Here is a 21,032-nt window from a genome sequence, read left to right as displayed (position 1 = left end):
TGAACTTAACTTTTGTAGTTAAATCAATCAGTTGGACACAAACAAAAGTACAAATTAATGTTCATATTGCTCCATATTTCCTGAATGATGTGAAACTCATGGCTAAAAACATTCCCGTTTCAATGTTAAAGGTGATGTTACTCCTGTGTGCACAATGTGTCTTAGCTGCTCCAAAGTGGCCAAACCACTGAGTTATTACTGGTTATATGAGGAGGTAAGGTTAATGTTAGGGATGCACGATATTGGATTTTTTTGCCGATATCCGATATGCCGATATTTTACAACTCATTTAGCCGATTACCGATACCGATATTTTTTTCCCGCACACCTAATTGCAGAGATCATCAACTCTCTTCTGTATTGGAATTAGCATACAGTATAATGGTGATACTCTTATCACATTTGTTACAATGGTCGGGGTGACGGGTCTTAAGATGGTTAATCAGGTTTGTAGTGTTGAAAGACTTTGCCTTGGCTCCTCCTCGCATCACCGAAGCTGAGCAGTCATTGCAAACAGCAGTTTTGCTATCTATTTCGGACACTTTGAAAAACTTCCACGCCACGGACATTTTGGCTTCTGACTCTCTCATGCTGCAGGTAGACACACGTGACGTCATCACGCTGCGCCGCGCAGGTCTTCTTCGCACCGGGGACATTGCGCCGAGGTCGGGCATTTAATCAAGTATGCAGCAGCCCATTATTTTATCGGTTAATTATATCGGCGGATATCGGCGTGTTGGCTGATATCCGATAGTTCATTTTTAAGCCAATATCAGCCGGTACTGATAACGTGCCGATAATATCATGCATCCCTAGTTAATGTTAAAGTATAAAAGCCTCTCTCATCAACAGGACCCAGCTCTATCTTTAGACAAAGGTTAACAGATGCACGCATTTAACAATGACGCCATTTAAAAGAAACTCAAAGAAACTTTATTGCTCTTCTTTTAAATTATAATCTTGATGCAGATTAGTACAAAAACTGTGCATTTACATAAACTTTTACACATTCAATTTCATTTACACCAAAACAGGAAGTGTGACATGTTCCTGGCCTCTCTAAAAACATGGAAATGCTGATAGTTGAATGATCCTTTAGGATCAGATGTTCTGACACGTCCTGACTGATCGTAACCAACATCAATATAACACACCAAAAAGACATAAATCAAACATGAACAACAGCAAAATATACTTTATTTGACCATTAATCTTAAAGTGAAAAACCACTTTTTGGGGGGGCGGGTAGGTTGCAGCATTTAAAGCAGTAAGTGAATCCCTTTCATGCATAAAATGCAAAGACTGTTTGGGTAACAGGCAGGAAACAAAGGTTTGTCTCTGACATAAAATGTATTAAATCCATTAAACATTTAGTTTTTCATCTTGACAACACAGACAAAATCGCAAAACATAAAACCCTTAAATATCCAGGGCTTGTGCATTCAGACAGAATGCAGCACAATAGTCTCTAACAGCTGGTTGGACAACGCTGTCCTTGACTTCACAAATGAGGTGTTCTTGGGAGCACTTAAGCGCTCTTCCTGGTTTTCTACTTTGCTGTCCGGCACCACGACAGATTGCAACCTGAAGCCTTGAATTCTTCACACGCTGGTAATTGCAGGAAACTGATTTAACTCTTGACATAAAACTTTTTTTTTATTATATTGAAAGTGGATTAAAATTTTCCAGAAAATGTTTTGAAAATGTAGTCAGACTGTTTTAATTTTACATCTGGGAATCTTTCTTCAATGTCCATGAGGTGTAGTGTTAGATTAATAAATTAAGCGACATAATTATAACAATATTCACACCAAGGTATCATGTAGCTAGTTTTTGTAAATCTGCACATGTCTGACACACACATAGATACTTCAGTAACCACAGATGTGTGAGATGGTGTTTGTTTGAGGTGAAAATAATTTACAAAATCAACCTTTAAACTGTATTTAAATGGTGCATAAAATAATTTAGCCTGATAACGTCATACTATGTGCAGTATGTGTACATAGAAGAAAAGTCAGGCACAGTTTTTACCCTTAAATACGCTTCATGTGAACGTTGAGCCTGATGATAGAAATGAAGAGCTGCTAACTAAAGGCAAAACAGGTCAATCAGTTTTTCTTTGGATTATAACTGATTACTTGATTTATGTTATCAGGAATACATTTGTAATCAATTAGTGGTCCTCCTCTGTGTAAATCAGCACAACAGCCACAGAGGCTACAGCTCCTCTTCAGAGGTCTCTTGTGCTTTTACATGACCTCTCTTGGCTCCCTTGTGGCTCAGATTTTGGCTCAATATACAGGAGCTTCTGTGTGTCTTGTGCTACTACGACTTTATATTGCTGTGTTGTTTAAAAATATCATATTTTTGCAGAGGGGGAGAAGTCTTCATGTGTGAATATAGGAAACCTGGTTACAGGAGATAGATACTTCAATAAAACAGCATATTTTCCCCTCTTTAATCTCATTTGTCTTTCACCCTTCGCTCTGACTTCCTCTTTAAAGTGTGCAGTTTTTCCTTGTTTTGAGTTCGTTCCTCAAGCTGTGCCTGTGGACGGAAAAATCAAACCATCATTTCAAGTTCACCATGACAATATTTAGGAACATATATGAAGGATTACACTTTTAAAACTACTTCCTGTACTTTTATGCGCAAGCTCCGAATATCTTTGACAGCTACACGACTGAACTCACCCTCCTCTCGGTCAGTAAGCACTAGTGCCTGGAGAATATCGGACAGGGAGACAATTCCCTTCACTACATCCTGCTCGTCCACCACCACCAGCCTGTGCACCTGAGTGACAAAAAGGAACATTGTTACTTGTAGTTTGTTGAGAATGGCTCAATCTTTTGCTGTAAATGTGCGCATATGAGTAATGTCATTTTGAAGTGAGCTTTCATTTGTGCAGGTGTATCTCAGTCATTGTTTTCCATAGGCTACATGTCTGCACACAGTAATGCTGAAAATCAACATGGGTTGAAACACAAGAGACGGCTACTTGGTGACACTTAATGAGATGCGACTCTCACCTCGGCCTCCACCAGTCTGTTGATGATTGCCTCCAGGGTCTCGAGTCTGTTGCAGGTCAGCACTCCTTCAAAGTACTGCGAGCGGTGCTGCAAGGCTTTGGTCACTGTCACATCCAGGTTGTTGTACGTCTTCTCTGCTGCCAGGTTCTGTTTGAACACAGGTATTCAGGTTAAACATGTGTCTTCATCTAAAAGTGCACAAAAAATAGTTTGCCAAGAGACTGAAGTGACAAAATCTCAGTATAAACTTATCACTCAGGTGTGGGTAATTTGGATAAATCACACCGTATGTAATTGTGAGAGAGATTTATATACATTAAGCAGATTAAAAGAGATATGTAGATTTAAAAATCACAGGAACATTTTGTGATAAAAATATTATCAAATGTGATTATTTTATTCGTCACATCTGATTGTAAACCTATTATTTAGGGGGGGTTGACAGGTGTTCAAACTTATAAAGCAATTATAATGCATCATCACCATCCTTGTCATTTGGCCTAAGGAAATTAAAACATGCACCTTTAATCATTTGACGATATTATACAGCGATTTATCAAGAAAATAACTGGCTAATTAATTTATAATATCAATACAAGCTACTTACAGCCATGCTTATATTTGCTCATAAACAAAAATAAGCTACAAACTGACAACTTACTATGACATCAAATTTGGAGTATATGTCCACCACTCGCCCTGCGAAAGAGAGGCAGCATATCAGCACACAAACAAGCAACAATCAAGAGCTCTCTCAATCGACAAGCATGACATTTTCAACACACCTTTGTCATCCACCACAGGGAGCGCGGACACTCGCTGCTCAACAAAGATACCCAGCGCCGTGTACAGCGGTGTGTCAGTGCGGACCACTGCTATCTTCTGGAATGTCCCGATGTTCAGCTCCTCCAAGGTTTGACTCAAGAACGAGGGTTTCGGCATCTCTGATATCTGAATACAGCAACAAGAGATTTCGTACACTTCATATAAACTGTAGGGGAGAGGTATTGTGTTACACTGTATTAAACTGAGGCGTTATCACTGGACTTAAACAATGCCATAGGGACTCACAAAAAGCTTCAGGAACTTGAGAATCCTCTTGTGTGTGAGGATGTAAAGTGTGTTTCCTGTCAGCGGGTCGATTACAGGCAGTCTGTGGATCTTATTCTTCAGCAGAGATGATACTGCATCGTACAAACTGTGGCACAGAGACACAAGTTAATCGAGATGTTTCAGAGATAAAAAGTTTACAACTGAGAAAAAGGAGCGTTTGCTTCGAGACAATTTTAAATGCCAGTGTATCAGTTTGGTAATAGATTTCATAAATTCAAGTATAAGTTAAGGGCAGCATTCATACAACAAATACTGTGGGTCTATTTGGACAACTGTAATATTCAACAACCCCTGCTGGACAATGACCAGCTATAAAGGGCAACTGCCACAGGCTAAGCCCTCAGATGCCCCCTAGTTATTCCAGCATGCAACAACTGTGACGACTGTGTACTCAGGGAAATGTAATTTGACACCAACAGCAAAATGAAGACGCAGAGAGTAGCATTGATAAGAACAAACACTCACCTTGCATTGGGAGGTATGCTGACCAGGGGCTTGAAAGAGTCCTGGAGGTACAGCTCTATTATAAAAAAGGACATAAATAAAGTTCAAGAGCTTCAACAGTCTAAATGGAGATGACAAGAAATGTAGTTTCATTTTACATTCTCACCTCTCCATGTTTCTATTTTGTGTTCCTCCAACTCGTATATCTGAACCTATTACAAACAGAAAATGAGATTGGAATCTTTAAGAGGTGCTACAAAAGAAATCAAGATAATCTTGTTATTCAAACACTCCAAAGATTGTCTCACCAAGGGAGATTTGTAGTAACGATGAAGGATGTTAATAAAATCTGTGATGGTTAGCATACCTGTGAAGATGCATGAGAAGCAACAAGTCAGTACCTCATTAAATCTGTCTTACACACATCTGTTGTGGCTGAAAATGTGTCCTTACCAACAAAGCACTGCCTCTTACTGTCCCACAGAGGAGCTGCTCTTACCCCATTAGAAACAAGAGCAAAAAATGCCTTCTTGACCTGTAAAATCAATTACACGATTTTATGTAAATTATCTAGTAAGAAATAGATTTCATGTATTATAACAAACGGTTTTGTTTTACCTGTAGTGATGTATCAAACACAACCAATTTGGAGCTTGTAGGTACAAGGTCATAACACCTGTGGGACTTCATAAACCTGGTGTACACATTGTGCTCTGGGTCTGAAGGAATGAGAGAAAGAGGATTTTAGGGACAATTCTTTTGTGCTTTTAAATGTCACTGTTTTCTCATTTTGGCCTTAGGAGATCCTTTACCCTCTATTAATGCATCCTTTTTGCTCTCAAGATCATCAATGGGTACTGGGATCTGAAATAAAAAGATAATGGGTTGAAGAGTTTGTATAAGCAACCTTATCAATTAAAGTAATCAGTAGGCTCTGTTGAGGGTTATGGGAAGACTTGCCCGCCAAGTAGGTATGACTCTTGACATGGTTACGTTTATCCACAATATTGTTATGAACCTTTATAGTATTTTGGTTAGTATTAGAATGAACGGTTTTCAGCAGCTTTAGGTTGTAAGTGTAAGAAAGGGATGTGTTAGCTATGTGTGCTAATGTCCATCCCTATCGACTTGTTGCCAAGGTGTATACATCAAGGTCTCACTAACAACAGGTACATTCTTATATTACCCAGGTCAGCCACAGACACAAACCACGTTTGGCTTCGATGATTATGTGCCCACCTGTGACTTTACTGTACGCCAGCTAACTAGTTAAACGTCAAACAGACGTTAGCCAAAAGCAACTGTTTACCTGAGTCAACCTAAAAAAATGCTTCAGTTGCTTCCACTGATATAAAGGATTCATTTGACACTGCTGCTTTAGTTCAACAATGCCCTGTTAGCAAACTGACAGACAATGTCACTGCTACTTAAGTTAAGGTTAAATTCCACCTGAATAACGCTACTACACCTTAATAATTACATTAGCAAGGAATTAGCGTTAAGCTAGCTAGCGTCACTGTCTGTTGTTGTAAGTGGAGGTGACTTTCCATTACTGCTCTGGCTTTACCTCTGTTATCCTCCTGAGGCATTGTGTAGCATTTTGTCTTGTTTAAGTAAATGATTGTACAGTGATACTGGGGCTGAAACCTTCGTCACATTCGCCAGGGTAAAGTATTTGCCTTCCTGACAGTGAAGAAACTTACGAGCTTTTCCTCATAGTTAGCTAGCTACTACTGTTAGCATGCTTCGGAAAGTCTTTAAGTTAAGGTTAACTTGTGTTCAGAGGAAAGTTAACAAACTAGACAAGCTAAAAATGGCTGGATCACTTACACACTCCATGTTCCATCCGCCGTGTCGCCTGCCTATCATTAACAAAGGGCAGGATCCAGGATCTTAAACCGCACAGGTCTTCCGCTACCGCTACTACTTGCACTGGGCAACTTGAATGGCCGTTTGATCGTTACCGTAGTACATGTAGTGATGTCGCACCACAATCTCAGGAGGGAGCAGACTGACAGTTAAATGCTCCTGTGAGGAGTTTTTCTCTGGTTATGAAACAGCGAAAAATAATGCTGTGTAGGTCTAAATACCTTAATACTGGAATTTAGTGTCCATGTGAAGTTGCATTATAGCCCAACGACACATTAAAGGTTATACCATGTTTTTAGATACCTAAAGAACACAGCAAAAATCAGCACATCAAATGAGTAACAGATTTATTTATATACAAAACTGTTTACAGCAAGATCTCTGAATTAACATTGACCCCCAAGGGTGTAATGATGCTCAGGTGTACAACACCACCTGCACCATAGTATCAAGTCAACAGAAGAAAAAAAAAACCCTTGAAGAGCACCTTGAGTCATTAAGGGAAGCAGATGAGGGAGTTTGAAGAACTGTAAGGCACAAGACACAGCATCACCAGCTTCTCTTCAACCATCAGCAATCACCCACACTTCTACTTACTCAGCAAAGCACTTGATAAAAAGGTTACAATTACCCACTATAGGTACAACATCAGGATTATGGAGAACAGTCCACATTGTGCCGTGTCATTTTGTAAGGCTACGGGATCTAAGAAAAACAAGTCATTTAGGAGTTCAAGCATCTGAAAGTGATCATGCAAGCCCAGAATATCAATTAAACAGACAGCATCCATCAAATCCAAACCATGAGCTCCAAAATTACAAAGCTCCCTCTGTGGCCTTCAGCCACTTAAATATTTGTATCCAGTGTTAAATTGCAATTTAAAAAATTGCAACTCAACAATGATATAATTATAATGCATTTCTAACCATATACTCTACTAAGGATATTGAAGGGAGAACACACCTGCACCACTCAGGGTATAACCAATAGTATTAAACCAATTTCTAAGATTCTATTTATATTGTATAAAAAGGCCATAACTGGTAAACACCAAAGATCTATTTATATCTATACTAAATCTCCAAGGGTTGTCCATAATATAACATCTTCATTACAGTCCATGAGGAGGAATTAAACTGTTGAAACAAAGGTCTAATCTGCAGAAGAACTTAAAATGTGAGTTGTTAAGATATACAAACAGATCTCTCCATCGTGAAGACACAGTTCCAGAGTTCATTGGTGAAAGGTACCTGAAAATGGGTTCATAAAAATTACAGCGAGAAGAAGCGTGAAACCACAGTGAGATTTCTAGTGTGAAATCTCATTCCAGGGTTTTCAAGGAAATCCACCCTTTGTGAGAAATACTGACATTTTTGCACCACATTTAAAGCAATGTGTACTTTTGCACTTTGACTGTTCGTCAAAGACCTGCTGAATTCATACCAGTCCATGACAAGGTTTTTTATCAAGCCCTCACTGTATATTAGCTCAACCAGTCAGAGTAATGAGACATAAGCCAATGATGTCTCAAACATCACAATACATTCTTATTTTATGGTAAAAAATTGATTTGGACAGGAACAATAAATTTGTCAGTACTTTTTTATGCTTACTGGTTTAACTCAAACTAAAGATTTTGCCTGGTCATAGATTATGTTCCAATACCTGAAGAAAGTGTTCACACCTGTGCTTCTTTGTCTTCCAAAGATTAATCTTGCTTACAATCTTACAATTAACGGGATAGTTATAGACTCTCACGGCCGTTGCCTTGCTATGCAATCTGGTGTCACAATGGAGCGGAAAAGTTCCTCTGTGGTGTCTTGGCATCGGTGAGGTCGTGGTTTGTTGGCTGGTGAAGTTGTGCCTCCTGTCTTCCACAACTGAGCTTACTGATGTCCTGGATACACTCTTACATCACTAAACACTTCTTCTCCTCTTGGGGTGCATTTCCATCAGCTTTCTCCATCTCCAAAATGATCCGCTTGAAAACCTCCACAGCCGTCTGCGTCAACAGAATATTGTCATCAGATTGTGAGTCTGTGTCAGAAACAGTATTTTGACTGCATTAATGAGTTGGTGTTCAAAGAGGTAGCTTTACCTCATTCTCCTTAGCTGAGGACTCCATGAACGCAGCTCCCCAGGTATCAGCAAGTTTCTTTCCCTCCTCTGGCTTAATAACTCTGAAATATGAAATGGAAACTGCATTCAATAAAAACAGAAATGTCCTTCTGAATTGCTCACATTTGCTTCAAGTTCTCTTTTTAAGGACCATTTGAGTGGGCTGTGACAGAAAGGTTGAGAGAAAGAGAGACAAGTATGTATTTTATTTTTCAAAAGGACAAGGCTTGAAATATTCCTTATGCCCATTATTCTCAATTAACTCCATGAAGTCCAAAACCAACAACATTAGTTGAGCTCTTAAACCTTTTGAACATCCCCAGTCTGTCTGTGGCCTTCAGCTCTTTCACCTCATCTTCCCACAGAAAACATTCATCTTAAAAAACTGTTAACTTGGAAACTTCAAACATTCCTCATACAGCTTGGAGCTGTAGTTTTAAGCAAATGTTACTCAAACAAGAGCAAAAAGTGCAAATGTTTGGGATTATTTTGAGGCACATATTGAATGCGATCGTGAGTATGCCCTGTAGAGCTGGCTGATGTCTTACAAATTGGCATATTTATGTCCAAAGTGAAACAAAAAACGATAAAGTTATTGAGGAGGGGGGTTTGCGGACTTTTGTTCTTTTTACAGCGTCATTGTACACAGAGCAATGCAGGAGCAACAGCATTATAAGCCATAAATTGTACAAACCGAGTCTTGAAATGTCCGTAAAACATAACATAAACATAGAAATCACCTTGGTTGATAACTCGGTGCCACTGCAAAACATGTCATCTGGTCCAACAATGCAACCTTTTTTGCCATTTTTTAAAATAGTTTGCGGACTTCATGGAGGTCTAAAAACCAATCTAATCCTTTGCGACACCGGCAATACTTGTTATTAAGGTCAATACATTTTATGTTTAGCTCAGTTAAGGGGATTTACTTTCATACAGAAAACAGGACATATCACTCTCTGACAATAACAACAATTACCTTTCCATGTGGAGGTCTTTTTTGTTCCCTACAAGAACAGTTGGGACCCTAAAAAGAGAAAAAGATTGTTAAAAAAAAAACTCCCTTAGAATATCAAAGAGACAATTTTGGAAGCTGTGACTTTAAAAGACCCAACTAAACTTACTGAATCTTCCCAACCATGTCCAGCATCTTGTCATGTAGAGCTTTCACAACTTCAAAACTGAACAGAGACAGACATCAAAGGACTTTTTAGATACTGAATTAAGGATGTATCTCACTCTAACCTGTATGTGACTTAATAACTATTATATTACAGTAAGCTAACCAAAAATTACAAACGTGAAATATACCTTTGCGATGAATCAACCCCTGTAGTGTTTTAAGACTTAGTTAACTGTGTATGCGTCACTTACCTTTTCGCAGAAGTCACTGAATAGACAAGGACGTAACCATGGATGTCCATTGTGTGGGATTGTGGAAAAATAGAGTACTCATCCTACAGAATGAAGAGAGGTATTGCCTTATTAGGTATGATTGTTACAAAAACCTAAAAAAAACTTCTTCAATCTCAACATCATGTCATAACACAAGCTACATAATGTTTCATTAATTAGGCTCTAACAGCTCAGAGGTGTTGATACAAAACCAATCGCTAAGTGCTAACAACTTACTTGTCCAGCTGTATCGACCAGCTGAAGATTGAAGTCTTGACCACTCATGCAGACAGTTTTGTTAAAGGCTGCGGAGAGGGATGAAATAGTTTTACAAAACAGGTCCTTACTTTAAGCCAAATCCAGCATTACTGTGTCTGCAGCAAAATATTGTAACTATACAATAATGGCACATACTGTTTTCGATGGTGGGGTCATAGCAGTCAACAAACTGTCCTTCCACAAACTGTATTGTGAGAGATGACTTTCCTGTGCAGGGATAAGAAAAATAAAACGGTTGCTTTAATACCATTTTCATGAAAACGTTTCTTTCTATAACACTTTCTTAAAATGTCTACATATCTGTAACACGCAGATTTGGATGCTAGATAGCCCCTACTGGCAGATAAATATACCAACTACATGTTCTTTCTTTACATATGTTTAAAACGTGTGACCTTGTTTAAATGCTACGTAGGCACCAACACAAATGTCTGACCTTTTTTACTATTTTTAAGACAAAATTGGGTCACAGAGTGCGAGAGGTCGTATAATGTAATGCCTCATTTGCCACAGAAGTACAATTTATAATATAAGACTGTTACAAAACGGTAACAAGCCTTTTCATCAATTAATGGACACTACAGTCTACTTTAGTTTGGCATAATAGACTAAACGTTTCGAAACAAACCACCTAGCACTAAACCAGGATGTCACCGGTTGACTATATTTCCACAGAACGCGTTACTGAAAGCAGCAGATGGCTTCAGATATTCAATAAGATAAAGCTGTTTTCGTCTAGTTTAGCAATCGTCTGCTTTGTGTAACACAAAGAAACGTGAACAAAGGTAAACAAGCGTTACTAGTGTCAGTCGGATACACACAAGAGGAAAACAAAGCCAGGACGTTAGCCTGTTAGCCAGCTAGCTGACTTACATTAGCTGTGCACGAGCTCGTGTGCTTTACTCACCTACAGACCTGTAACCCATAACAGCAATCTTTCGATGTTTTGGTTGAGGCATTGTGGTGAAAACGGTGTTCAATAGGTTGTGATAAAGCAGTACGCCACCTAGTTTTACTACCTAAACAAACTTTTATCGCCACATTCGTCTCACGTCACGTGACAACAACAAACTTTTCGGAGCTGCCGCTCGAGCGCTCTGCTGGGCCTCGAGCTGGAAGTTCAGAGTTTAAGTACAGCAAGTACAACTTGTACTTAACTCTAAAACTGGTCTCTTTCTGTATCTTATATTGTAAACGAAATCGATCGATAGTTTGAATTGATGAAATTGTCGTTTCAACGGAAATTAGAAACCAAAAAACGCTTGTTCAACGCGATTACGATTTGCAAGTCAAACTGACGGAAATTGTCATTGTGTAAGCACACCGTCGTAAAACCAGCGAATACGTCACAAGTGACATGGACGTGCGTGCATTCCGGCCAATTTGTACAGTAGAGGTCACTCTTTGTGCATCCCTGTCGTGTTTTTATGAAAGCCAGCCCTTTTAGACTTTTCCAGACCACAAACAACCACAGGTGAAAATTCACAGTACTTCATATCAAGTGTGGTTTCCCACTGTTTCCGTATACAACAATATAGCAGGTACTTGTGACTTTAAATAGCCTTACACAAGTGTTCGATCAAAACCTCATCTAAACAGATAAGGATCTAGGAAAACTCACCTGTATGTTGTCAGTAAAGGTTCTCAGTCATCTGGAAGACGTTTCATTTCTCATCAAGGCTTCTTCTTCTTGGATTCTCTGCCTTAACAGTTGAAAACACATTCACACTTTGGATCATGTGAACCTAACGACCCACCAACACCAGTAATACTAGGGCAACAGCCCAGGTAAATGACTCTCACTTTTTATTATAACATCTATTAGCATATTAATGACCTACAGAGGCTCATATTTCTAGCTCCATCCACCAGTCATTTTCAAACTGAAGAAGCCTTTCGGATGACAGGTGAAACGTCTTCAAGAACTTCAACCAAGTCAAGTTGCCTTCTAGATTAAGCTTTGAAATACCTGTATGTTGTGCCTTTCTGATCAACCCTCTACACAGGTACACAGATACTCAACATATTTATAAGACCTTGCATTGAAACAGGCAGCCAAAAGTGCTTCAGAAAGCAAAATTCAAAAGACAGGTAAAAGATAAAGGATAATAAAGATTAGAAACCACTTTCAGGGGGTAGGGGGTGGGATGAATGTGTGCTTAATGTGTAAGATTTATTTAAACTTGATCATAGGGAGGTATGTATGAAAGGATGTGTATTTATGTATAAGGATATTTAATTATGTAAGTTAAAGAACATAATTACAACAGAATGAACCCACTTCTATGTCCAAATGAAAATGTTGCTCTTTGTTTGTTATAAATTAACTAATTGAAAGTGTATATATGTACTTATACATATATATATATTTATATATATATAGGCCTATATGAATTATAAGACCTACATGCATTATTATTATAAGTATTAGTTTTTATATTATATATATATACTTATTTTTATTTTAACCTTTATCTTTTTTTTCTCTTTTTCCTTTCACAGTTATTCTATGTTTTGTTTTGTTTATTGTTGTCATTTTGACCTATACTTGTATAGAGAATAATGACAGTTGTGACTATGGCTGTAAAGGACTTCACAGGACTTCAGAAAATACCTGCCTAATCTGCATAACTGTCCAGTAGCCTACCAGTATAAATGCTAATACTTTTGTGTATTTTCCAGGCCTGGCTAATATATAACCAAAAGAGGGTAGTGCTGGGTCCTTTTTATCGAAAAACACATTACTTCAGAGACTCAGTCATTGTATTGGCATTCTTATCTAATTTGCATTGATACCATTTTAAAGATAACACAAAGTCACAGATATAGCTATCAAAACACCCTTGATGCTCTGCACTAACTCATTTGACAGCAGAGCAGACTGCCTTTTAAAAGGACATTTTGTTTTTTCTCCCTTTTATATACATTTTTGGAAATGGTATAAGAAGAGAGCTGTCTACAGACGGTTCACATCACAATGACATATGGTTTGGTTTGATATAAATTCACACATTTACAAGATTAAAAAGTTGTGTGTGTGTGTATGTGTAGAATACAAATACAGTATTTTATAAGATGATTTTTAACTGAATCTGGGGACCATCAAAAAAAAGTTAATTTTTAATTGTAAGTGCTAAATGAATGAACTAAAGTTGTTTAGTTGCACTGATAGGTTTTTATATGCAGATTCCTGGTTCATGTAAGGCTGCTCACTACTGCTGGTTGATAGGCGGCTACATTTGGAATCCAACCGGAAATTGTCTTGAGCTGACGGTAAACGCTGCCGGGAGATGCTGCCGTCATAAACAGGCAGATGAAAATACAGAATAAACTCCCTGAAACGGCCCTGACAGGTAGGGGCAATGCATTTGTTACGCACACAAACGGACACGCAATTTTGTATTCTTCTGTCTGCGCTGTGTCGTGTTGTTAAAGTCAGCTTCAAGCCTTCATGGGCAGCAAGCTAGCTAGCTAACCACTAGCTGGCTAGCAATAGCATCTGGGAGGCGGTGGGTGCCATAGCAACCGTTTAGGAAACATTACTGTGATGGTTAGCTAGCTAAGACAGTACAGGCTAACGTTGGTTTGTTATGCTAGCATTAGTCAAGACGTTGTCGAGACTTGAATGTCCCATTTAGCGTTATTCAGCCAAGTAATGTCGCAACATCGTTATCTACCTTGTGTCATCGCCCATATTACTTAGCTGTCACTCTGCTACATGCCTCAAAGTAAGCTGTTGACGATGGCAGTGTTGTAACGTAGTGTTGAGTTTAGCTAACTTGGCTAACGGTAATTTCCATCACATGCAGTAAGCTAACGTTAGCCACCAAGGCCGACCCGTAAACTTAAGTTATCTCAACGCCACCGTTATGTTAACGTCAAAGTAAACATTATTCATCTCTTTTGCGATCTTGATTTCAGACTTATTTGTATCAGATGAGCCTAACGTTAGTTTAGATGATCATGAAGTTACTTTATCACAGTTGTCTTTGGTCAACCTAATTGTTACCGAGTCAATCAGCTGATCTGTTGCTGTGAAGGTTAGAGTTAGCTTTAACTTGGTTGCTAAAACTTAACTATTTTATTGTACGCATTAATAAAATAAATCAAATCAACGAATCTTCGCAGATTTATTGTTGGCGCTCAGAATGTATGGCCTTAAATGCACTTAATATTAGTTGCACTGGCTCGTTAAAGGTAATTTGCTGCAATATCGCATTTGGGGTTTTTTTGGTTAATGAAAATGTCTTGATGTCTTTACTTGGAACTAGGTCTTATGCAATACAAATTAGGATTGACGTTAATCAAAGAATATAAGTTCATTTGTGATAAAATTGGACCTCTACCTATAAATACTGCATGTTTTTTGGTAATAATAATGGGGATTGCAGTGAGAGGGTTATTAAATGGTTTTTGTGGGAATGAGTGCCAGGGTAATGTGTTTGAGAGATAATTAATCATGATCCAAACCTCTGACAAAGTTTTCACTTCATAATTCAGCTTGAACTAGTATGGATGTTGAAGACTGCAATGGCCGGTCTTACATATCAGGTAGGATTCTAGTTTATTTCCTCACAGATATACTTCTCTACACAGGAATGCAAGGTATTAGAATGACAGAACATGCTTTTATTTCTTTCTGCTTTCAGCTAGTGGAGACTCTTCAATGGAGAGAGAGTTTTCTGGGGCCCTTGGAGGCCCAACAGTGAGCACCCCTAACAGCAAAGAGGCCTCTCCTAGTCGCTCCCTCAGTGGTCAGTTAGAAAATATATGGGAATCCCACAGTTATTTTATATATATATATATATATTTTTCTTTCCTCACCTTTCTTCATGTCTGTCTATATAGCCAACTCCATTAAAGTGGAGCTGTACAGTGATGAAGACCCAGGTCGCAGTACTGAAGATGAGAGAGGGGAGCGGGTGGAGGAAGGAGGTCCAGAGCATGGCTCTGATGCTGTCGGAGGCTACAGAGAGCCGAACAATCCCGAGGCTATACCAACTGGAGCCACAAGAATGCCAAATGGAAAGCTCAAGTGTGACATCTGTGGAATGATCTGCATTGGGCCTAATGTTCTTATGGTGCATAAACGCAGCCATACAGGTGATTGATCAGTTTAGTTTAAATAAGACATCTCTGTGCGAAAATACGAATTGACTTTAAAAATATATTAAAATTTGGTTCGATAAAGAGGTACTACAATATTTCTGGAACGATAGTAGATTTTGTTGATATCTAAGAGAACATTCTTGGTACCAGATAACTGATGATTGCCTAAAATTCTCTAAAAACACTTGTATGTGCCACTAAAGAACAAATCTAAAAGTGATCTGGCATATATCCCAGTCAGCCAGACACTGTAGATGTAGTTAAAGAAGTGGGTTTGACAGATTTTCTCTATTTCTAGGTGAGCGACCATTCCAGTGTAATCAGTGTGGCGCCTCCTTCACTCAAAAGGGTAACCTGCTCCGCCACATCAAGCTGCACTCAGGGGAGAAGCCCTTTAAATGTCCCTTCTGCAGCTATGCCTGTCGAAGAAGAGACGCGCTAACTGGCCACCTTCGCACTCATGCAGGTAGGTGGATTCAAGCCAAAAAGGTGAATTTATTTTTCTTATGATTGGCCACAATGACAGTAATAATGCTGTCTTCTCACTTTGTCCCCAGTGTCCTCTCCAACTGTAGGGAAACCGTACAAGTGCAGTTATTGTGGCCGTAGTTACAAGCAGCAGAGCACCCTGGAGGAGCACCGTGAGCGCTGTCATAGCTACTTGCAGAGTGTGGAGTCACAGCAGCCTTCCAGCGCACACAATACAGGTACGGATAATGGCGTTCATTGAGATGACTTGGTGATGTCAAAAGTAGAGTACAATATGGTGATGTAGGGACCTCCTTGACATGGTAATGCAGACAACACCTGGCTTAGTTTTTCTTGTATCAAATTTTGGTTTAGTTTCTAATTAAATCCAGTTTTCAACTTAAATATTTAGGATAAATGCTGTCTGGATAATGAGAACCCCCCCCCAAAAAATAACATTACAATTTGTTTGTACTCTCTGCAGGAGAGGAGATGAGAGAGCTAGAGTTTATACCCGACTCTCTACTGCAACCCTCCTCAGACAAGATGGCATTTATTGATCGACTCGCCAACAGCATCACCAAACGCAAGAGATCCACACCACAAAAATTTGTAGGTGAGCACTTGATCTCAGTGTGGACAGGTTAAGGAAACTGAATTGGATACCACGTTCAACAGAACTGTGCTAGTTATTAGCCCATAGCTTTCACTGTTTTATTTACTCTTTACTCGCGAGTATGATTTGCCATGTATCCAAATGTCAAAGGGAGTCTGGACTGTCTGTGCTTTGTTTTGATTATTGAGTTGTTGGACATTGGACATTACAGTAAATAACTTTTGGCATTTAAGGGAGAAAAAAAAAAAAAAAATTTGATTTGGAACTAAAACTCAATTACTTAACTTTCATCAGGCTGTTTGTTTACCTGGGCAAGCTGCTTGTCACTACAGTTTTAAAATCCTCCAAAGACTTCCATAGTACATGATGATAAAGATTATGTTTCCCTATTGCAGGACAGAAGCACATACGCCTCAACCTCGCAGACGCACCTTATGAGCTCAGTGCTGGTCTGGATAAAGACAGGGAGATGCACGCAGGGGAACTTGAAACTCCACACTATACAGGTCTGGGAGGAGAATACACAGGTGTAGCAGGTAATGGAGGAGGAGGTGTATCAGACACACTGAGGCCTCTACATCTACCCACCACTCACCCCTCATGTTTATCAGAACATAGGCCGATCCACAGCTCCATCCACCCCTCTGTAGCTCTTGGCCCGAGGTTGGATTGCACAGGTACTGGAGCTGGGCTGGGAGCTGCGGGCGTAGGAGGGAGGGAGGCAGCGGAGGGTCATGAAGATCTGCCTGCGGCACGGAGTCATGCAGCCTCCCCTAGCAATGGCTGCCAGGACTCTACTGACACAGAGAGCATGCCTGATGAGCCTTGCAACAGCACTGCACCGCCTCAAACTCTGCACAGCAACAACGGCCACCATCTACTCCACTCCAACAACCATCATCACTCAGCGCCTCCTCCCATTGTACACCACAGGAGTCGGGACAGATACAGTCCCAGCCACGCCAAAGACAGGGAGGCGGAAAGAGAGGAAGGAGGCCACTCAGCCCTCCCACCTCCTGCCCTCGCGCCGACTCCCAGCTCACCTACAGCGCCCTCCTCCACCTCTAGAGAGGCTTTTCGGGTTGTTGACGGGGAGGGGCGAGCCGTGCGCTCTTTCCGCTGCGAGCACTGCCGTGTGCTTTTCCTGGACCACGTCATGTTTACCATCCACATGGGCTGCCATGGGTTTCGCCAGCCTTTTGAGTGTAACATCTGCGGCCACCGCAGCCAGGACCGCTATGAATTTTCTTCACACATTGTCCGCGGGGAGCACATCCTTGACTGAAGATAAAGGGTGGACAATCTGCTTCAGAGCGAGCTGTTTTTACACTGAGACAAGGACCTGGCTGGGTTTGGTCTGCACACGGGCTGAAAGACACTGATGACAGTGTAATTTTCTTAAATTATAAAAGTGGTCCTTATTATTTTCAATGCACTTTGGACGATGAATCCATTTGAAATGCACTTTAATTCACTCAAACGTATTCTAAAGTAGATGAAGAGCCAAAGCACTTTTTCATCTGCACATGTGCCTTGCTCTGAAATTCAGGACTCACACCTGATGCACAAATTACAATTGACAAATCTAACTTTTTTCCAGAACCTGAAAACTTTCACTTGTAATGCACTTTAACAGATCAAAAAAAAAAGGTTCACGTTCAGTTTATAGACACACCTAGAATGGGATCTGTTTAATGCTTATTTAATGAAATGATTCACTGACAAAGGTTCAGGGGGGGAAGAGGTGAAGTGCAGACCAAACTCAGAAACCCGGTCCAAGTCGACTGGATGTGTTTGAGGGGTCGTCCATGAATTAAATGTGCACTTTTGTTTTTAACGGGGTTGGTGTGGACAGATCTGAGCGTGTGTTTGTGTGTGTGTGTGTGTGTGTGAGAGAGAACATGTGACCCCCTGTGTTTTTTGGAAGTACATTTGAATAAGTAAGGTGTTAAATGAAGGCCTTTGTGTGAATGATATATGGGGCAGTGTATGATGTTTGTTTTTTCTTTTCTAAGACTGCTTTGGTTGCACTGATACCTGCCAGAATACTATGATTATATTAAACTATTTTATTGAATACATTAATGACCTGCACATTTCTCTCAAAATGTGAGTAAACCTGATGAAACATTTTTCTCACTAGGAAAGGGGTACGAGTTTCACTGCCACAGTTTCAGAGATTACTAAAGAGGTTAAGTCTTAAACATTTCCCCCTTTCTTTAACTACATCGACCTGCAGACAAACACTGATATATTTATGCTATATTTATAAATTCTTTTGCTGTTCTATCTCATTGTATTGTGCCTTTCTTCACCCTGATCACACCTTGTTGACCAGACTGAAGGACATCAACTACCAGTTACATCTTTAAACAGATCATTGTGGGTGATTTGAGTGCTCATAAGTCACAGAATTGCTAACATTTCTGGATTACAGCTTTGCACATTCATTACTTTTCTTCTGAGATTTTTCCTTAATGAATTGGCAAAGAACCAATTCTGCTTATTTATCAAAGACTTAATGCGCATGGCATTTGGCACATGCTGCTATTTAGTGAATGAGTGCAGTGTGGAGTGGCAGTTTACTACCGTCCTAAGAGGTTAAAACCAAAAAAAATATGTTTCAGTAAATGGTGTGACAATAGAGTGAAACAAAAGGTTTTTTTTAAACGAGTTAGTCAGTTTTGATCTCTGATAAATGATCCTGTCTTGGAAACATGGTGCAGAGATGAAATGTGTGTTCCAGTTACAAAAGACAAACAGTCAGCTTGATTCTGTTTGTTTCTCTTCTAAACAATAGATTGTTGTAGTCGTCACTCCTGGTTAATATTTGACTTTACTCAGAAAAAGTTGCACTGTCCAGCAGGCTATCTTGTGAAGTCTAATATACAGAAATCGTCCAAAAATCTAAATCTAATTTGTTATGATAAACATTTGCAGTTGTGTTCAATTAAAAAAGCCACAACTAAATATTCAAAGGTCCACTGACAAAAGTGTGAAAACCATCCGTTGACATTGTTTTATTTCTAAAAAATGTAGATCTCTTTCGCCTGCAGAAATGTTCAGAGGACTTGAACAGGCTAATCAAAAAACAAGGCTTTAAATTGACATTAAGGGTTTGGTTTTTTTTAGAATCTTCACAGGATCTTTGGTTCTGTCTGGACTCAGCAGTGGACTACATGTGCAGAAACTCTGAAATATGAAGGATTAAAATGGTACATTGTTATCAGTTACATTTAAATCACCATGACTGTGGTTCTGTGCAGCACGAGCCAAAGAACCACCACTTCTTACTGTTAAGCACTTTTCCCTATTACAGTGGCAAATGAAGAAATGAAGCTGAGGTATATATATTTGTACATAGAGTATGAATAAGGAAGATGCTGCAGTTTCTCTCTTTTTATTACTCTCCTCGTCAGTAAAACCTTGTAGATGTTGAAATTGTCTTTTTTGTCCCCTGCAGTTTTCTCCAGAGTTTGCAAAATAAATATTGTAACTGTTAACCCACATTTCCTTTTGTTTTAGTATTGTTCCAAGTTACACAAATTTACATTGGAGGTTTAAATGTCCTCTTCCAAAGTTGTAGCTTCAGTGAAATTTATCTTGCCTTAATACAAGAGTAGAGACTGCAGTAGTTTCCTACAACCTAACCTACAAAACTTTGACAGTGTGACTAATGTAAATGGACACCAAAGTTGTCATGTTTGTTTGCATGGGTAAAAAAAATGCTTTTTCCGATCAAGTAAACCTTACACACTACTTCCCTATGTATACTCTGATTTAGGCAACAACCTGTACCTAACAAAGGCCAAGATTTGAATCTTCTCCCGTTGGCGTGATTTCTGCGTTGTAGATTTTACTATTGTGCCTTTGGCCTGAAGTCTTTCCGCATTTTTCTCATTAGATAAAATTCTCAAATTTCTTTGTTTTCATTTGTTTGCCTCATTAAAGCCCCTTTTTAAAGACACATTACAAAAGGCTCCCTTTGTTTTGACCATCTTTTAACACTGCTTTAGAGTTGAACTAAAACCATTTTTTATGTAACTTGACCGTAGGTGCACCAAAAGAACTGAAGGACTTGACTAATACAGACTGCTAGGAGCCAAAGAATTAACTTACAATACAAAGTAAACAACTTCCGATTGAGCGTTTTGTGTGAAATGTTCAAAAATACTTAAAGAGCACATTAATTAGCTAAACTTTTGGAGAATTTGTATGAGCAAAAACTTTTGCATTAAAGTTCTTTGAAAAAAATCCTTTTCCATTCACAAGTTTAATTGGAGTGTAGTTTTATTAAAATGTGCAAAAGTAATGCGTTTCTGAACCTGATGCATGTTATTACCACTGCTGTTTGCTCCTCAGCCACCTTTCTGTTAAAGTCAAAGGGACAACCAAATACTGTCCAATTCAGTCAAACTCAACTTTAGTTTTGTGGTATTTTGGGTTTAAATGTTTTCCTTGTTGCAATGTTTGTTCCCCTACGGTCTGCCATCTTACCCTGCACACTCCTGTAAAATGGTCTGATATCGCTTTAAATAACTGCACAGCCTTTTTAAATGTATCATATGTAATTATGCGTTTGCATAATT

General features: G+C 39.2%; 3 protein-coding genes across 3 annotated transcripts; 1 reads left to right on the top strand and 2 right to left on the bottom strand.

Moving 5' to 3' along the window:
- Window positions 1–922: 922 nt before the first annotated feature.
- Window positions 923–6,505, bottom strand: prkag1 (protein kinase, AMP-activated, gamma 1 non-catalytic subunit). The gene is made up of 13 exons (XM_069678604.1): window positions 6,420–6,505; window positions 5,402–5,453; window positions 5,208–5,308; window positions 5,043–5,124; window positions 4,898–4,956; window positions 4,756–4,801; window positions 4,611–4,665; window positions 4,104–4,230; window positions 3,818–3,983; window positions 3,694–3,731; window positions 3,033–3,179; window positions 2,697–2,796; window positions 923–2,550 (listed from the first exon to the last, which is right to left on the bottom strand). The coding sequence occupies exons 1-13, from the start codon at window positions 6,456–6,458 to the stop codon at window positions 2,540–2,542; spliced, it is 1,023 nt and encodes a 340-aa protein (XP_069534705.1). The 5' UTR covers window positions 6,459–6,505; the 3' UTR covers window positions 923–2,539.
- Window positions 6,506–6,788: 283 nt separating this feature from the next.
- rhebl1 (Ras homolog, mTORC1 binding like 1) lies at window positions 6,789–11,546 on the bottom strand. Its single transcript, XM_069678160.1, has 8 exons — window positions 11,158–11,546; window positions 10,386–10,457; window positions 10,209–10,276; window positions 9,951–10,033; window positions 9,701–9,757; window positions 9,556–9,603; window positions 8,557–8,638; window positions 6,789–8,460 (listed from the first exon to the last, which is right to left on the bottom strand). The coding sequence occupies exons 1-8, from the start codon at window positions 11,207–11,209 to the stop codon at window positions 8,368–8,370; spliced, it is 555 nt and encodes a 184-aa protein (XP_069534261.1). The 5' UTR covers window positions 11,210–11,546; the 3' UTR covers window positions 6,789–8,367.
- A 1,991-nt stretch (window positions 11,547–13,537) lies between these two features.
- LOC138605686 (zinc finger protein Eos-like) lies at window positions 13,538–17,810 on the top strand. The gene is made up of 8 exons (XM_069678086.1): window positions 13,538–13,603; window positions 14,751–14,801; window positions 14,900–15,004; window positions 15,099–15,353; window positions 15,658–15,825; window positions 15,917–16,066; window positions 16,312–16,443; window positions 16,839–17,810. The coding sequence occupies exons 2-8, from the start codon at window positions 14,762–14,764 to the stop codon at window positions 17,726–17,728; spliced, it is 1,740 nt and encodes a 579-aa protein (XP_069534187.1). The 5' UTR covers window positions 13,538–13,603; window positions 14,751–14,761; the 3' UTR covers window positions 17,729–17,810.
- Window positions 17,811–21,032: the final 3,222 nt, after the last annotated feature.

This window comes from Semicossyphus pulcher, unplaced genomic scaffold (genome assembly GCF_022749685.1).
Source record: "Semicossyphus pulcher isolate SPU_LCO1_2020_fin unplaced genomic scaffold, fSemPul1.0.p SCAF_3, whole genome shotgun sequence".
In the NCBI taxonomy this organism is placed as follows: Eukaryota; Metazoa; Chordata; class Actinopteri; order Labriformes; family Labridae; genus Semicossyphus; species Semicossyphus pulcher.
This window is presented reverse-complemented; position numbering and strand designations above follow the sequence as displayed.

Coding starts and splice junctions, on each gene's coding strand:
- prkag1 (XM_069678604.1), bottom strand. CDS start 6,458: ATGATAGGCAGGCGACACGGCGGATGGAACATGGAGTGT. Junction 5,309..5,401: donor AAAGGATGCATTAATAGAGG/GTAAAGGATCTC, acceptor TCATTCCTTCAG/ACCCAGAGCACAATGTGTAC. Junction 4,231..4,610: donor AGCATACCTCCCAATGCAAG/GTGAGTGTTTGT, acceptor TCTGTGCCACAG/TTTGTACGATGCAGTATCAT.
- rhebl1 (XM_069678160.1), bottom strand. CDS start 11,209: ATGCCTCAACCAAAACATCGAAAGATTGCTGTTATGGGTTACAGGTCT. Junction 10,277..10,385: donor TGACCCCACCATCGAAAACA/GTATGTGCCATT, acceptor CCCTCTCCGCAG/CCTTTAACAAAACTGTCTGC. Junction 8,461..8,556: donor CCTCAGCTAAGGAGAATGAG/GTAAAGCTACCT, acceptor CTGTTGACGCAG/ACGGCTGTGGAGGTTTTCAA.
- LOC138605686 (XM_069678086.1), top strand. CDS start 14,762: ATGGATGTTGAAGACTGCAATGGCCGGTCTTACATATCAG. Junction 16,067..16,311: donor TTCCAGCGCACACAATACAG/GTACGGATAATG, acceptor TACTCTCTGCAG/GAGAGGAGATGAGAGAGCTA. Junction 16,444..16,838: donor CACACCACAAAAATTTGTAG/GTGAGCACTTGA, acceptor TCCCTATTGCAG/GACAGAAGCACATACGCCTC.